This window comes from Aulonocara stuartgranti (genome assembly GCF_965226115.1).
Source record: "Aulonocara stuartgranti genome assembly, chromosome: 22".
Lineage (NCBI taxonomy): Eukaryota > Metazoa > Chordata > Actinopteri > Cichliformes > Cichlidae > Aulonocara > Aulonocara stuartgranti.
The window spans coordinates 9,362,488-9,373,611 of record NC_138957.1 but is presented as its reverse complement, the minus strand read 5'-3'; the positions used below and the strand labels follow the sequence as shown (position 1 = coordinate 9,373,611).

Sequence of the window (11,124 nt, the reverse complement as noted above, 5' to 3'; positions counted from 1 at the left end):
TTCTGTGAATTTAGCCTGCGTCAGTGTCACCTTTATCTTCATGTAACGCGAGGCTGTGTGATGTTCAGCTCAATCGGTTACGAATTGTCACAGAACTCCCTGTTTGCTCCAGCTGTATGTATGCGGCATAATATTGTGAGTATTCAGAGATTTTCCAGATAGTAATGTGTTAAGTGTTGGAATCTTAAAATGCAAAGCAGCTCTTTTATAATGTGTGCAAATGGAAACTTACTGTTATTTAGGAGGAAAACATGGTTTGTTTTATGATTATATTAATATTTGATAAGTTAGAATCAAATTTCTGCAGGTCTCTTGCAGCTCACAGCTGGCCCTGTTATGTATGCAACAGTGAGGTCACAGTACTCTTCAAAGGTTGTCTCTGGCACCATCTGGTGGTCAGTGAAAAATGAAAATAACTGCTACTTTTCAGTCATAATTTGAGCAGAAAGGTGCTACTCATTTTCTATTAGCGTAAAATCCTGCTGGGGGAATGAAAACAAACAAGAAGAACTCAGAGTGAGTGTGGACACTGGCTGCTAAGCTGGAGATCAGCAGAGATCACTGTGCCTTATTGTGACCCTAATCTGTATAATGACATTAAGGCTGCTAAAATCCATTGCAACTATAGTGGCACTGCCTTCACCCGGGTGGCACGGTCCAACGGAGCAGGGACAACAAGAACGCTCCTCTCTGCGAGATATGATTCAACAAAAGTTCAAGCAAGAGATGTTTGCTAAACCTGTGAGTATCCTTACACTGATTCTCATCAGTGACTTGTTATCTATGAGAAAGTCAACGTGCATGTGCAGATGTAGTCATGTTTTACAGTTATGTCTTAGATCACCTTCTAATAATGCATAAATAATAAGCAATGGCTTTACAGTAACTGTCCAGATGAAACAACGAAAAAAAACTTCCAAAAAACCAAAAGTTTATTTATTCAAATTATGTGATCGGCAAAAACTGAAAGTAGACCAATCAACTAAGTTTCATTTGATCAGATTTCATTAAATTGAACATTTTACATGGAAAAATTACATGTCATTGAATTAGTTAAAGTAAGCCTTTTTGTTTCTTTTGAGTGTAGTTGGTCGAGCAGGCACTATTTCCAGTATAATCTGTTGCTTCTCATTCTATGTTTCTTTAATTCATTAATAATTAAAAAAAAATCCCAAGCTAAGACGTGTGAACTGTACTAGCTTATTTATTTCTGGTGTGCAGTAATAACCCAGCAGCATAAGCGTGTGATGTGAGTGTAATAAACTTTTAAAAAGCCTTAGGAATGAGGAACTTTTGAAGTTAAGAATGAAAACAGAAAATATTTATCTTACTGGATGTGTTGAGAGACAGTTTTGTCTGTTGCATTTATTTAATTTAGTTATATGTGCAGATATGATCAAAGTAAAGTCATCAACAGTTCTTCTGTCATATAAAGAGCAATTTTCCCTTCATGTGCTAAAAAAATATTTTAATAAGATTCACTGTACACAGTAAAACTGTATATAAAAAACTGTATAGATCTAAAGACGGAATCATTCCGTGTATCACAAACTTCCTGATTTTCCATCTGAATATTCATCTCACGGCCTTTTGTTGTTCTCCCAGCCTTCAGGCTTGTGGCCACTGTTCTAAAGGACACTGTGCAGCATTTGAAAAACAAATGTGTTAACATTTCATTACATTTCCATGCTGATCACAGTGACAGCACCATTAAGTGTATTTATGACCACAGCCAATGCTCACTGCAAAGTAGGGATCTGTATTGATGACTTTCTAAATTTAAAACAGCCAATGCTGTAAGTAAGCAAATAGTTCCTCAGTTTATTATAGATGTTCAAGTTGGCAGTTGTAAATATTAATCAGTCGTTAATAAATAGATCCGAATCCAGGTGTTCAGTTATTTTCCAGAATGGCTTGAGCCTAACAGTTCCTCGAAACAGCCATCCTAATGAGCTTTTAAGAGCTACAGAGATGCCTGGCTCTCCCAGTTACTGCCCATATTAACATTAATGAGCATCCTAACATCCACCGAGACATCAGAGACCCGGTTGGAGTTAGAACATGTTTCAGCCACATACCAAACAAGCATATTTTGTGATTTTCTTCTTAGAAAACAGCTGAAAATTCCGTTTAAAGAAGGGTATGGGTTAGCCTAACTGCGGAAATGATTTATCATCCTTAGAGTAACGCAACTGCCATCAAACGTCTTCTTAAAAAGTTGTTTTTCAAAATTCTAACTGGTAGAAGTCACATTATTTTTTATTGTATGATTCATCTGAGTCAATAACGTGTCTTTTGTTCATGGTGTTTTGCAGCAAGAAGAAATGTTGACTATTCAAGCTAAAAATACCACGTTGCATCGGAATGGTCAAAACTTGAGACCAGCTGCTAAAAAGGGCCGCAACTCCAAGACACCGGGCCATGAAAGGGAGGCAGCGGGTCACCTTGTGACCTCCTTGCCTACCGAGGAAGGCTTGCCACAGCTGGACTTGTTAGCTCTCAAGTCTCCGAAGCCTGACATAGAAAACCAGACTGAGATTCAAGCCCTCAGACGACCCCTGAAACTTGCCCCGCTGGAGCTGCCAGAGAAGGTGAAGGAGGCTCAGAAGGAAAAGCTTAAGTTTATCCACCAAGAACCCAACCCAGCCTCTTGTAAGCTGGATGGGACCCATACGAGGAAGGCAAAATCATGCATGAGGCAAAGACTGGTAAAAGCAGAGGCATTTCCTTCTGCTTCCATTGCACCAGTCAAAGCCCAGCAGCAAAATCAATCAGCAAGGCCACAGCTGACGCGTGCCAACCCCATAGAGCAGGATGGACACAAGCATCTGGAGGATGTGGTGTGTCGAGGTACCCCAGCTCCTCTGTGCAGCAAACCTAACCCTCCCTCATTTTTCCCTCAAATTAAAGCTCAGGCTGCATGTGGCAGAGAGGCGGCGTGCCACATCCCTGGCAACTTCCAGGAGGAGACAGGTTGGAGGCGGCTAAGGCTGCCTAGAGCACAATGCCTAGAAGAGGATCAGTGCAATTCAAACACGTCAACACTAGGATTATCAGCAGATGAGCGCAAGCTGGTCCAAGGTGTCCAAGGCAAAGGGCAGCGGGGAGAGAGGCTTCTTCGAGGACAGCCACATGTTGGGAAAGGCATCAAACAGCCGCCTGCACCTGCAGCCTCCTGGGAGAATGGAAGTGCCAGGAAGAGCCACGAGGAGGATGGCAGTAAGCAAGCTGCACTCTGAACCGACAGTCAGCTGAAGGTGGAAGCAGAGAACAGGAACTTGATAGTCTGAAGCCAAGTGCTGCTAACTGCAGATTAATGAGGAAAAAAGCCTTGATCGCAAAGCATAACAATGCAGTCCCTCTGGAATGTCTCTAATAAAATAGGATGATGTCATCATAAAGCACACACATGCAGAGGACTGGTATAGACTGGAATGTACTCCAACTGGAAACCTGATTTCTAGTATTTTAAGCAGGAATGTACAACATAATGATTACTCTTCGGCAGTGCTTATTTATTTATTTTTTATTAACTCAAATGTCTCCAGTGTGAAAATAGCTCCTTATGAAATCTCGGGGGTGTATTGTACATGCTGTTGGCACAAAGACCCGGATCAAGATTTTTTTGTGGCCCAAAAACAGAAAATGCAATGAAAAAAACCTGGTTTATGATCAGATGTGTAGATAGGTCGGGAGCGCATTTGTTTTGTTAAATTATCATTCTTTCTGATTTGTTAAAGCAATTCTGCTTTTCTAAGCAGAATTAATTCGACCTATAGGCAGCTACAGGAGTTTCTGAATGCCAGCTGAGTTTTTTGTTGTTGTTTGATCACACTCCTCCACCCTGGAAGTGCTTTAATGTGGCTTTTGGAAACGAGCCAGGCAGGTAACATTAGAGATGTAACTCACCCCAAAGTATGAACCCGTGAGCTCACTGTCATTACTGCCATTATATACTGTCTGCTTTATTCATTAAATTATCTTTGGTAACTAAGTGCTATGTTTGCTCTAGAAATAAAAAGGAGACTGTGGATCCAAAACTTCTTTCCACTGCCCCCAAGTGGTCAGAAACAGCAGTTACTGAAAGATTTACTGCAGTGAAAATCTGCTGCTTGGAGTCAGCGTCTTATAAACACCAAAGGAAAAGCTTCAAAAGCTTTTTCAGGGTTATAGTCTATGCCAACTGTGACCTCTGGCCAGGAATAAACAATAAAAGCCACTAAACAAGAAAAGTAAAACTTTTCAAGCCAAACCTGCAACAAAATCAATGATATAACTGTTTGCAGTGTTTTTCCACTCATTAAAAATCTGCATATGCAGTGCTGTCTCTTGTGGACCCCACTAATAAGAAAAAACAAAGCACAAACAACATGTTTGTATATTAAGAAGTTAACCTCTCTAGTAAAGAACCTTCTACACATCACATCAGACTTTCTAGTAAAAGTCCTTGTTTCAGTGCGATCTTCAGTATGTTTTGGTTTCTTTCACTTCCGCAGCTATTACATTTTATTGCTATTTCTCTTGTTTTATTGAACATCCATTGTGTTCTGTTTGTCTTTGCACCATTTTTCTATTTGCCAGTTTTTCTTAAGCTGCAGTGTGTTTGACCTCTGAGGGCAGTCTAAGTACAACACTAAGTACAACAATGACAAGAACTAATTTCACAGACTCTACTGAAGGGCGGCCCTCAAGAGTGATACCCTGGAACAGTAAGAAGTTTTATGGTACAGAAAGTAGCTGTCTTTGTCATTCAGGTTCAGTGGCAGATGCCATTGAGGTGTTTTGAAACCAGTGTGGCTCACAGACGGACTGAAAACGACTCTCAGCTCTCTGAAACTGTGACCCCTGTAAACACTGCTAGTGATTTTATAGCCCTAGTTGCGGGTTTCAGGTCATACTGATTAAATAATTAATTTCTGAAAGGGAGATTTGTCTCCAAAGCGCTTGCTGATGGGGCATCATGGAGATTATTCTGGTTTTCTCTGTTTTCTTTGTAATATTGTAGGATCTTTATCTTACAATGTAAAGCACACTGAGGCAACTGTTGTTGTGATTTGGTGCTAAATAAATAAAATTTAATTGAACTGAATTGAATTATCCCCAGTATGCTAATCACAAGTTGCTAGCTGGAGAGCGTTCAGGTTCACAATCTGATTCAACATTTGTTTGGATTGTAAAACATGATCCATCTTTTATACTGTCTTTGGTCTGTATATAGTCTTGTCTGTGGGAAAAAGCAGGCAGGGACCAGAAAACTGGAATAAACATAAGGACAAAACACATGATTTGTTCCTTCATACTTTTGAGTTCTTTTCCACCAATCATCTGACTAAAAACTCAGTTATTCAAGGACTGAGATGCTCTCTGTTCTGTCATCAAAAAATGTCTCTGAACAAGTCTCGACATCATGGAGGAGATTGCCATCTTTGAGAATGGACAGAGACGAGTCTGCACCAGGAAAAGTTCGGGCAAAAAGATGCTTTTCAAGGGAGTCATGAGAAATATACAGAGAGCTCATGTGAACCTCCTAGCTTCAAAAGATGAGGAGCTGAAGTCGAAGAGAGCCTGGGATATTCTATAAGTGAATCTAAACTGGAATGTGGGTAATTCAACAGAAAACACGCATAAAGTGCCGGAGAACTCCAATACTTTTATGATGACAGTAGGACAGCTGTGAGCTCTCACAGACAGGAAGATGTCACAAATCTGTGAATCATTGGAATTGGCCTGACATGTAACAGTGGTTACTGATGTCTACCTGATCTGGTCGACATAATTTCAGCACAACAGGTCTCCTCTCAAATGTACGGAAGACGATTAGGGCCACCAGAAGAAAAAGTGGGCACGTCTTTTTTTTTCTTTTCCAGAATTCTGAGAAAAAAATCTGAATTCTGAGATTAAAGTCATAATAATAAATCCTGCCAGTTATTTTGAATCTTTTACCTAAATTAATAAGGAAAGAGCCATAACTTTATTTTCACTTCTCACTGGAAAACATGAGTGTGAATGGTTGTATATTTCTGTGTCTTAGCACTGCAATAGGATGGCAGCTTGTTCAGGGTGTGGCCTTTTTCAGGACTTATAGATGCTCACTGGAACATGAAAACTGCTTGTATGGAATCACTAGTCAAATATTAAAAGAATTCAATGTCATACTAAATTGTGTGACGATAGTTTTGCGATGTTGTGATGTGATGTTGAAGAACTCTTAAGTACCGTACATGCTACTCTTAAGTAATGTGGCATAAACCAAGCTATGTTGTTCAGGTCAGCTGGTTTCTCACAGAAAAGACTCAAAACTTTTCTTTTTCCAAATAATTACACACATTTACAATAATTTGATTACACAGCAGTGGAGAGTAGACTTTATCAAAATGGTAAATGGCCTGTATTTGTATAGCGCTTTTCTAGTCCGTAAGGACCCCAAAGCGCTTTACACAACCTGTCATAATGCATTGAGTTTTTCCTTTCCAGTCACCTTTCTCACTCACTATGTGTTAATAGACCTCTCTGCATTGAATCATATCTGCTATTGACCTCTGTCTCTCTTCCACAGCATGTCTTTTATCCTGTCTTCCTTCTCTCACCCCAACCAGTCGCAGCAGATGGCCCCGCCCCTCCCTGAGCCTGGTTCTGCCGGAGGTTTCTTCCTGTTAAAAGGGAGTTTTTCCTTCCCACTGTCGCCAAAGTGCTTGCTCATAGGGGGTCATATGATTGTTGGGTTTTTCTCTGTATCTATGAAGCGCCTTGAGGCGACTTTTGTTGTGATTTGGCGCTATATAAATAAAATTGAATTGAATAGGCCAAATGAACATGATACTTTCACTAAGATAAAATGGTAAAATATGTGAGAAATTCATTCTTAAAGATTGTCTGCTCGACCACTAACTCTCAGACAAAAACTGGAAGCACATTGTGAGAGTAAGCCTGTATCAGTAAGCCTGGCTGTCGGTTGCATGACAGATGGCTTTCTCCAACACTACATGATGCCTTCAGCCTCTCACTCACCAAACATGCTGGTCAACTCTTTAGCCCTCTCACACAAGGCGACAGACGGTTTCTCAGACTGACACCATCACTCATCGTGTGCATCTGCCCTGAATCGTCAGCCTACTTCATCCACTTCACACTGAGCCTATACATAGCCCGGCCTGTGCTCACTTGCCTCAGCTACAAAGACACTGTAAATAGGGCTCAGTGGAATGGCTAATGTTGTTGTCCATGACATTCAAATACTGACTTTGGAGCATTAAGGTGCCTTGACTGCGCCGCACAAGATTTGGCTGTATTCTAAGGTGGCGTAAAAGCATGTGGAGACAACTGCACGAAACATGACGTGTGGCATGACCACAGTGTTGTGTGGTCACTGTCGAGGAGCATGACCACGCATGATAAAGACATCACTGTACAGAGAAATGTGAATCACAGCAGTCTTCTACTACTGTAAATCAAAGCCTTTCTAAAACTTCAGAATAGTTGATGTGATTTCATATTTAAAAAAAAAAAACGAGAAGGAAACTTTTTATGTATTTAAAGGCTCATGGCCCAGCAGCAATAACTCTACAAGTGCCTGGAGCCCACACTGAATCACCGGTCTGTCAAATCAGAGCACAGGCACAGTTATCTATCAAATGGGATTGGATGGTTGGTAAAAAAAATGTGTTTGGTCCAAGTGGCAGCCTCTAGGGCTGAAAAAATGAAACCAATGATAAATGAAAAAAACAAAACAACAAAAAAACAAAACTGTAGTTCTTTCATAGTCCTCTCGAGGCAGGCTCCAAAAGTGAGTCAATCCCTTCAAATGGCCATGTCAGCATGTCCAACTTAAGGAGTTTTCTGCTTCATAACAAGTGTACTGAGTGATTTTGTTGTTGTAATTCTTCCATTCCTATACTGGTGAGACTTAAAGTCATGGTAGTAGTGGTGGACATTTTGATTGACAGGTATGCCAACAGAGAGAGGTAAGTGGACTGGTTCTTATATAGTACTCTATTTGAGCAGTGAAATCACTTTATTCAACATGCCTCTTTCACAGATGCACTTTTCCTAATGAATGCATCAGGAGCAATTCGGTATCTTGTCCGATGATACATTATCATGCAAACTAGAGCAGCCAGAGATCGAACCATCAACCTTCTCATTTGTACATGATCTGGTGACTTTTGGGAGCTTTGGGTGGTTGGAGACGAGTTCTGGATGCTGTACTGCCCGGGCCACTTCCGGCTGTTTGATTGTCGCTAAGTGGCTCGTATAAGACTGATAAGAAATGACGAGTTAAATAGTTATTGAGCGCTTAACACATTCATTAGACTGACCTAAATGAACAAAACTGGTAACTACCAAAAACATTTTTTATGTTTCTGTAAAGGTTAATCCAACACTACATGTAAAAACTCTTTAATCAAAAGGAATTTAATAAAGCTAAAATAGAAATATTGCTGATATCTACATTTTCAAATGTATCATTTGAACAGAAAGAAACAGATTTTTTAAAATTATATACTAGTTCCATATGTTACAAAGTTACTTTTAGTGGTTGTATGCTGTGCTCAATTAATTTGAGGCTTCTCAGAGAAGTGTACTAGTGCTGGCTCAAATTTGGGTGTACAAACTTCAACTTATGTGATTGGCCTGATAAATAACAGTATAATGTTCAGTTTTAAAGAAGTCTCGACAGATTTCTGAAAATCTTTGTGTTTTCTTGTTTTTATGTCAAGTGGTTTAATACATTTGTTAATGTATTGTAATGTACAACTTTGACTGAGGTGAAATTTTAAAAGACAGTATAGCAAATGCTGGATCTGCCTTCCATTCTGTATCTGAAAGCTCTTTGCCTTTCTTCACACACAACTCACAGATTTCTGTTGTCAGGTCCATAACCTTTCTAAAACTTTGCAATGTGCTCTCCACAAATTAAGCACATGGCTTTACCTCTGACTTCAGTGAAGTGACTTAAATGTTTTGTGAGAAGAAAGGCAAAGAGCTTTCAGATACAGAATGGAAGGCAGACCTTGCTGTTGCTGTACTGTCTTTTGAATTTTCACCTCAATCATTGACGTTAATCCATTTGTTCAAGCACAGATTAACCTTTTCTCACTAAAGAAGGAACAAGAACTAAAGATGAAGTAACTTCAAGTGAAAATGCAATACCAAGTTGAATAAAGTTGAAAGTCTTTGAAAGTTTGTGAAAGCATACACATTTTATTCAGAACTGCTTTTGCGAATGTTGCTGTAATATGATAGAATGTTGGCATTTTTACCACAAATATTTTGTCTTCTCATTCCTTAATTGCAACATCTACTCTTACCAGTAACAGTTTATAAAGAGATAAAATTAATGTTGAGTAGAATTGATTTCAGCTTAGCGGTCCTGATTTCTGATGTGGCCCCTTGGGGAAATGAATTGCCCACACCTGCACTGTACTTTTATACACAGCCCATCCATCCAATTATCCATCCATTTTCTTCTGCTGATTCAAACATGAATAAATCTTTCATCCTATCTGAGGAAACTTGGGATGTCACAAAAAGGGAGCACTAAAACATCCCAAGGAAAGAAAAAAAAAACATTAAAAACATTAAATTGGGAGAAAAAAAACATGAGAAACCATAAAGTCAAGGAGACATATCAATTTGGATACAAGTATATATTTCATATGATAAAAATGTATATTAAATGAAATGTGTGCGGTCTGACATGAGTGTAAACCAAGAAAAACAGCATAACATATAGATCACAGAGCTTTACTATAAGCCAGTGCAAGGACAGCCATTCAACACAAAGCTGAAAGCACAAGTGTTCTGTAATCATTTCCCCAACTTAAATACAGCCTTTTTCTAAAAGTGTGTTGCTGGTAGAAGCCAATAAGGCCCAGCCCACCGCCAGCCCCAGGGCGGCTCCGTTGTGGCTATAACAGTGGCAACGGCTGGACAGTTGAGGTGGTTGCCAAGAAGCCATGCCTCTACTTTAAGGGCAACACCTCAGATGGGTGCAGCTACGGAGGACAGAGAGAGAGAGAGAGGCAGAGAGGAAAAAAAGGACAAAAATATCCATAAAGTTGGCTCTATAATTGGCTGTGCCTCTTTGCCTTTTTTATGTGAGAGCACAGCCCAGTCAAGAACAGTAGAAGCTGCCTCGTCCCCAAGTGAAACCCTACACTTTCCCCCTTTGCAGTTCCCTCCCACCTTGTCCACTCATCCACAAGGTTGCTGAAGCTCACCTCACTTTTTAACAACACTCTGCACTGGATTGTCTCCCTGGATTATATTATAATCCCTTCGTGAGTTCTGATGCCTGCAGGGGTGACAGTTTGGATTATTATCAAGTGATAATGATGCTTTCCCAGTGCTGATTCAGGGTGTGAGCGCTGGAGGCAAAGACAGAAAGAGAGACACCTCCAGCGACACTGACTGAGTGACAGGCCAGGTAAGGGGAAAAAAGTCATGAAGTCTTCCATGTATTACTGCGTATTCTGCTTCCTTAAAACGCCTCTGAAATGCTTTTTTATTCTTTAGCAGTTCTGAATTATTGGCTTTTTTTGTGTTTATGTGTTGCTCAGATCTGCTATCAGAAAACATACTTTTTCCCCCTCCTCTCCTTTGGTTGCACATAAAAAAAAGGCCTTTCTCTGTTTTTTGCATTGCGGGAATGATAAACGTGGTGCTTCTGTTATAGACATCTACACTGCAGTTCCAGGTCAACCATCAAGAGACGAAGTGGAAACAGGCCTGGTGATACAGACGTGCTGTTTGTAAGGAATCTGGTCCCAGGTTGGGATGTTGATATCCTGTTTTTAGCTTCACGTCAGATACTGTAGCTACGTAAAACTGCAGATTAATTCAGCTCCACGTTTTATATAATAAGTGATGAAAGAACGATAAATTATAATCTGTTTGACATACAGAGTAATGACGATTAGGAGCTTGAAACTAAATGTCATTCAGCTGAGCAGCTGAGATTTTTTGTAGTTTTTTTTCATTGCTCTTTGGGCTGAATTTCTTAGATGTTAAATGCACACTAATTGGACCAATTACAGTAATTTAGCTAAAGTGCCTGTTTTATTCATTAATAGCAACATTGAAACCAAGTAGCAGAAATAGCCCAGTGGAGAATCAGATAAGGGC

At 39.9% G+C, this 11,124-nt stretch overlaps 2 protein-coding genes across 5 annotated transcripts in view; both read left to right on the top strand.

The window, feature by feature from the left end:
• Positions 1-620: 620 nt before the first annotated feature.
• Positions 621-4,655, top strand: LOC309698535 (uncharacterized protein). The gene is made up of 2 exons (XM_082521048.1): positions 621-741; positions 2,316-4,655. Exons 1-2 carry the CDS (start codon positions 700-702, stop codon positions 3,237-3,239), a joined length of 966 nt encoding a protein of 321 aa, XP_082377174.1. The 5' UTR covers positions 621-699; the 3' UTR covers positions 3,240-4,655.
• Positions 4,656-9,987: 5,332 nt separating this feature from the next.
• The window catches only part of col22a1 (collagen, type XXII, alpha 1), a 68,854-nt gene continuing 67,717 nt past the window's right edge, over positions 9,988-11,124 (top strand). For 2 of the 4 annotated variants that reach the window (XM_082520918.1, XM_082520914.1), the window contains exons 1-2: positions 9,988-10,426; positions 10,676-10,770. The gene's annotated coding sequence lies outside the window, so the exon portion shown is untranslated. The remainder of the gene's footprint in view (positions 10,427-10,675; positions 10,771-11,124) is intronic. The other 2 variants (XM_082520915.1, XM_082520916.1) reach the window with 2 other exon arrangements.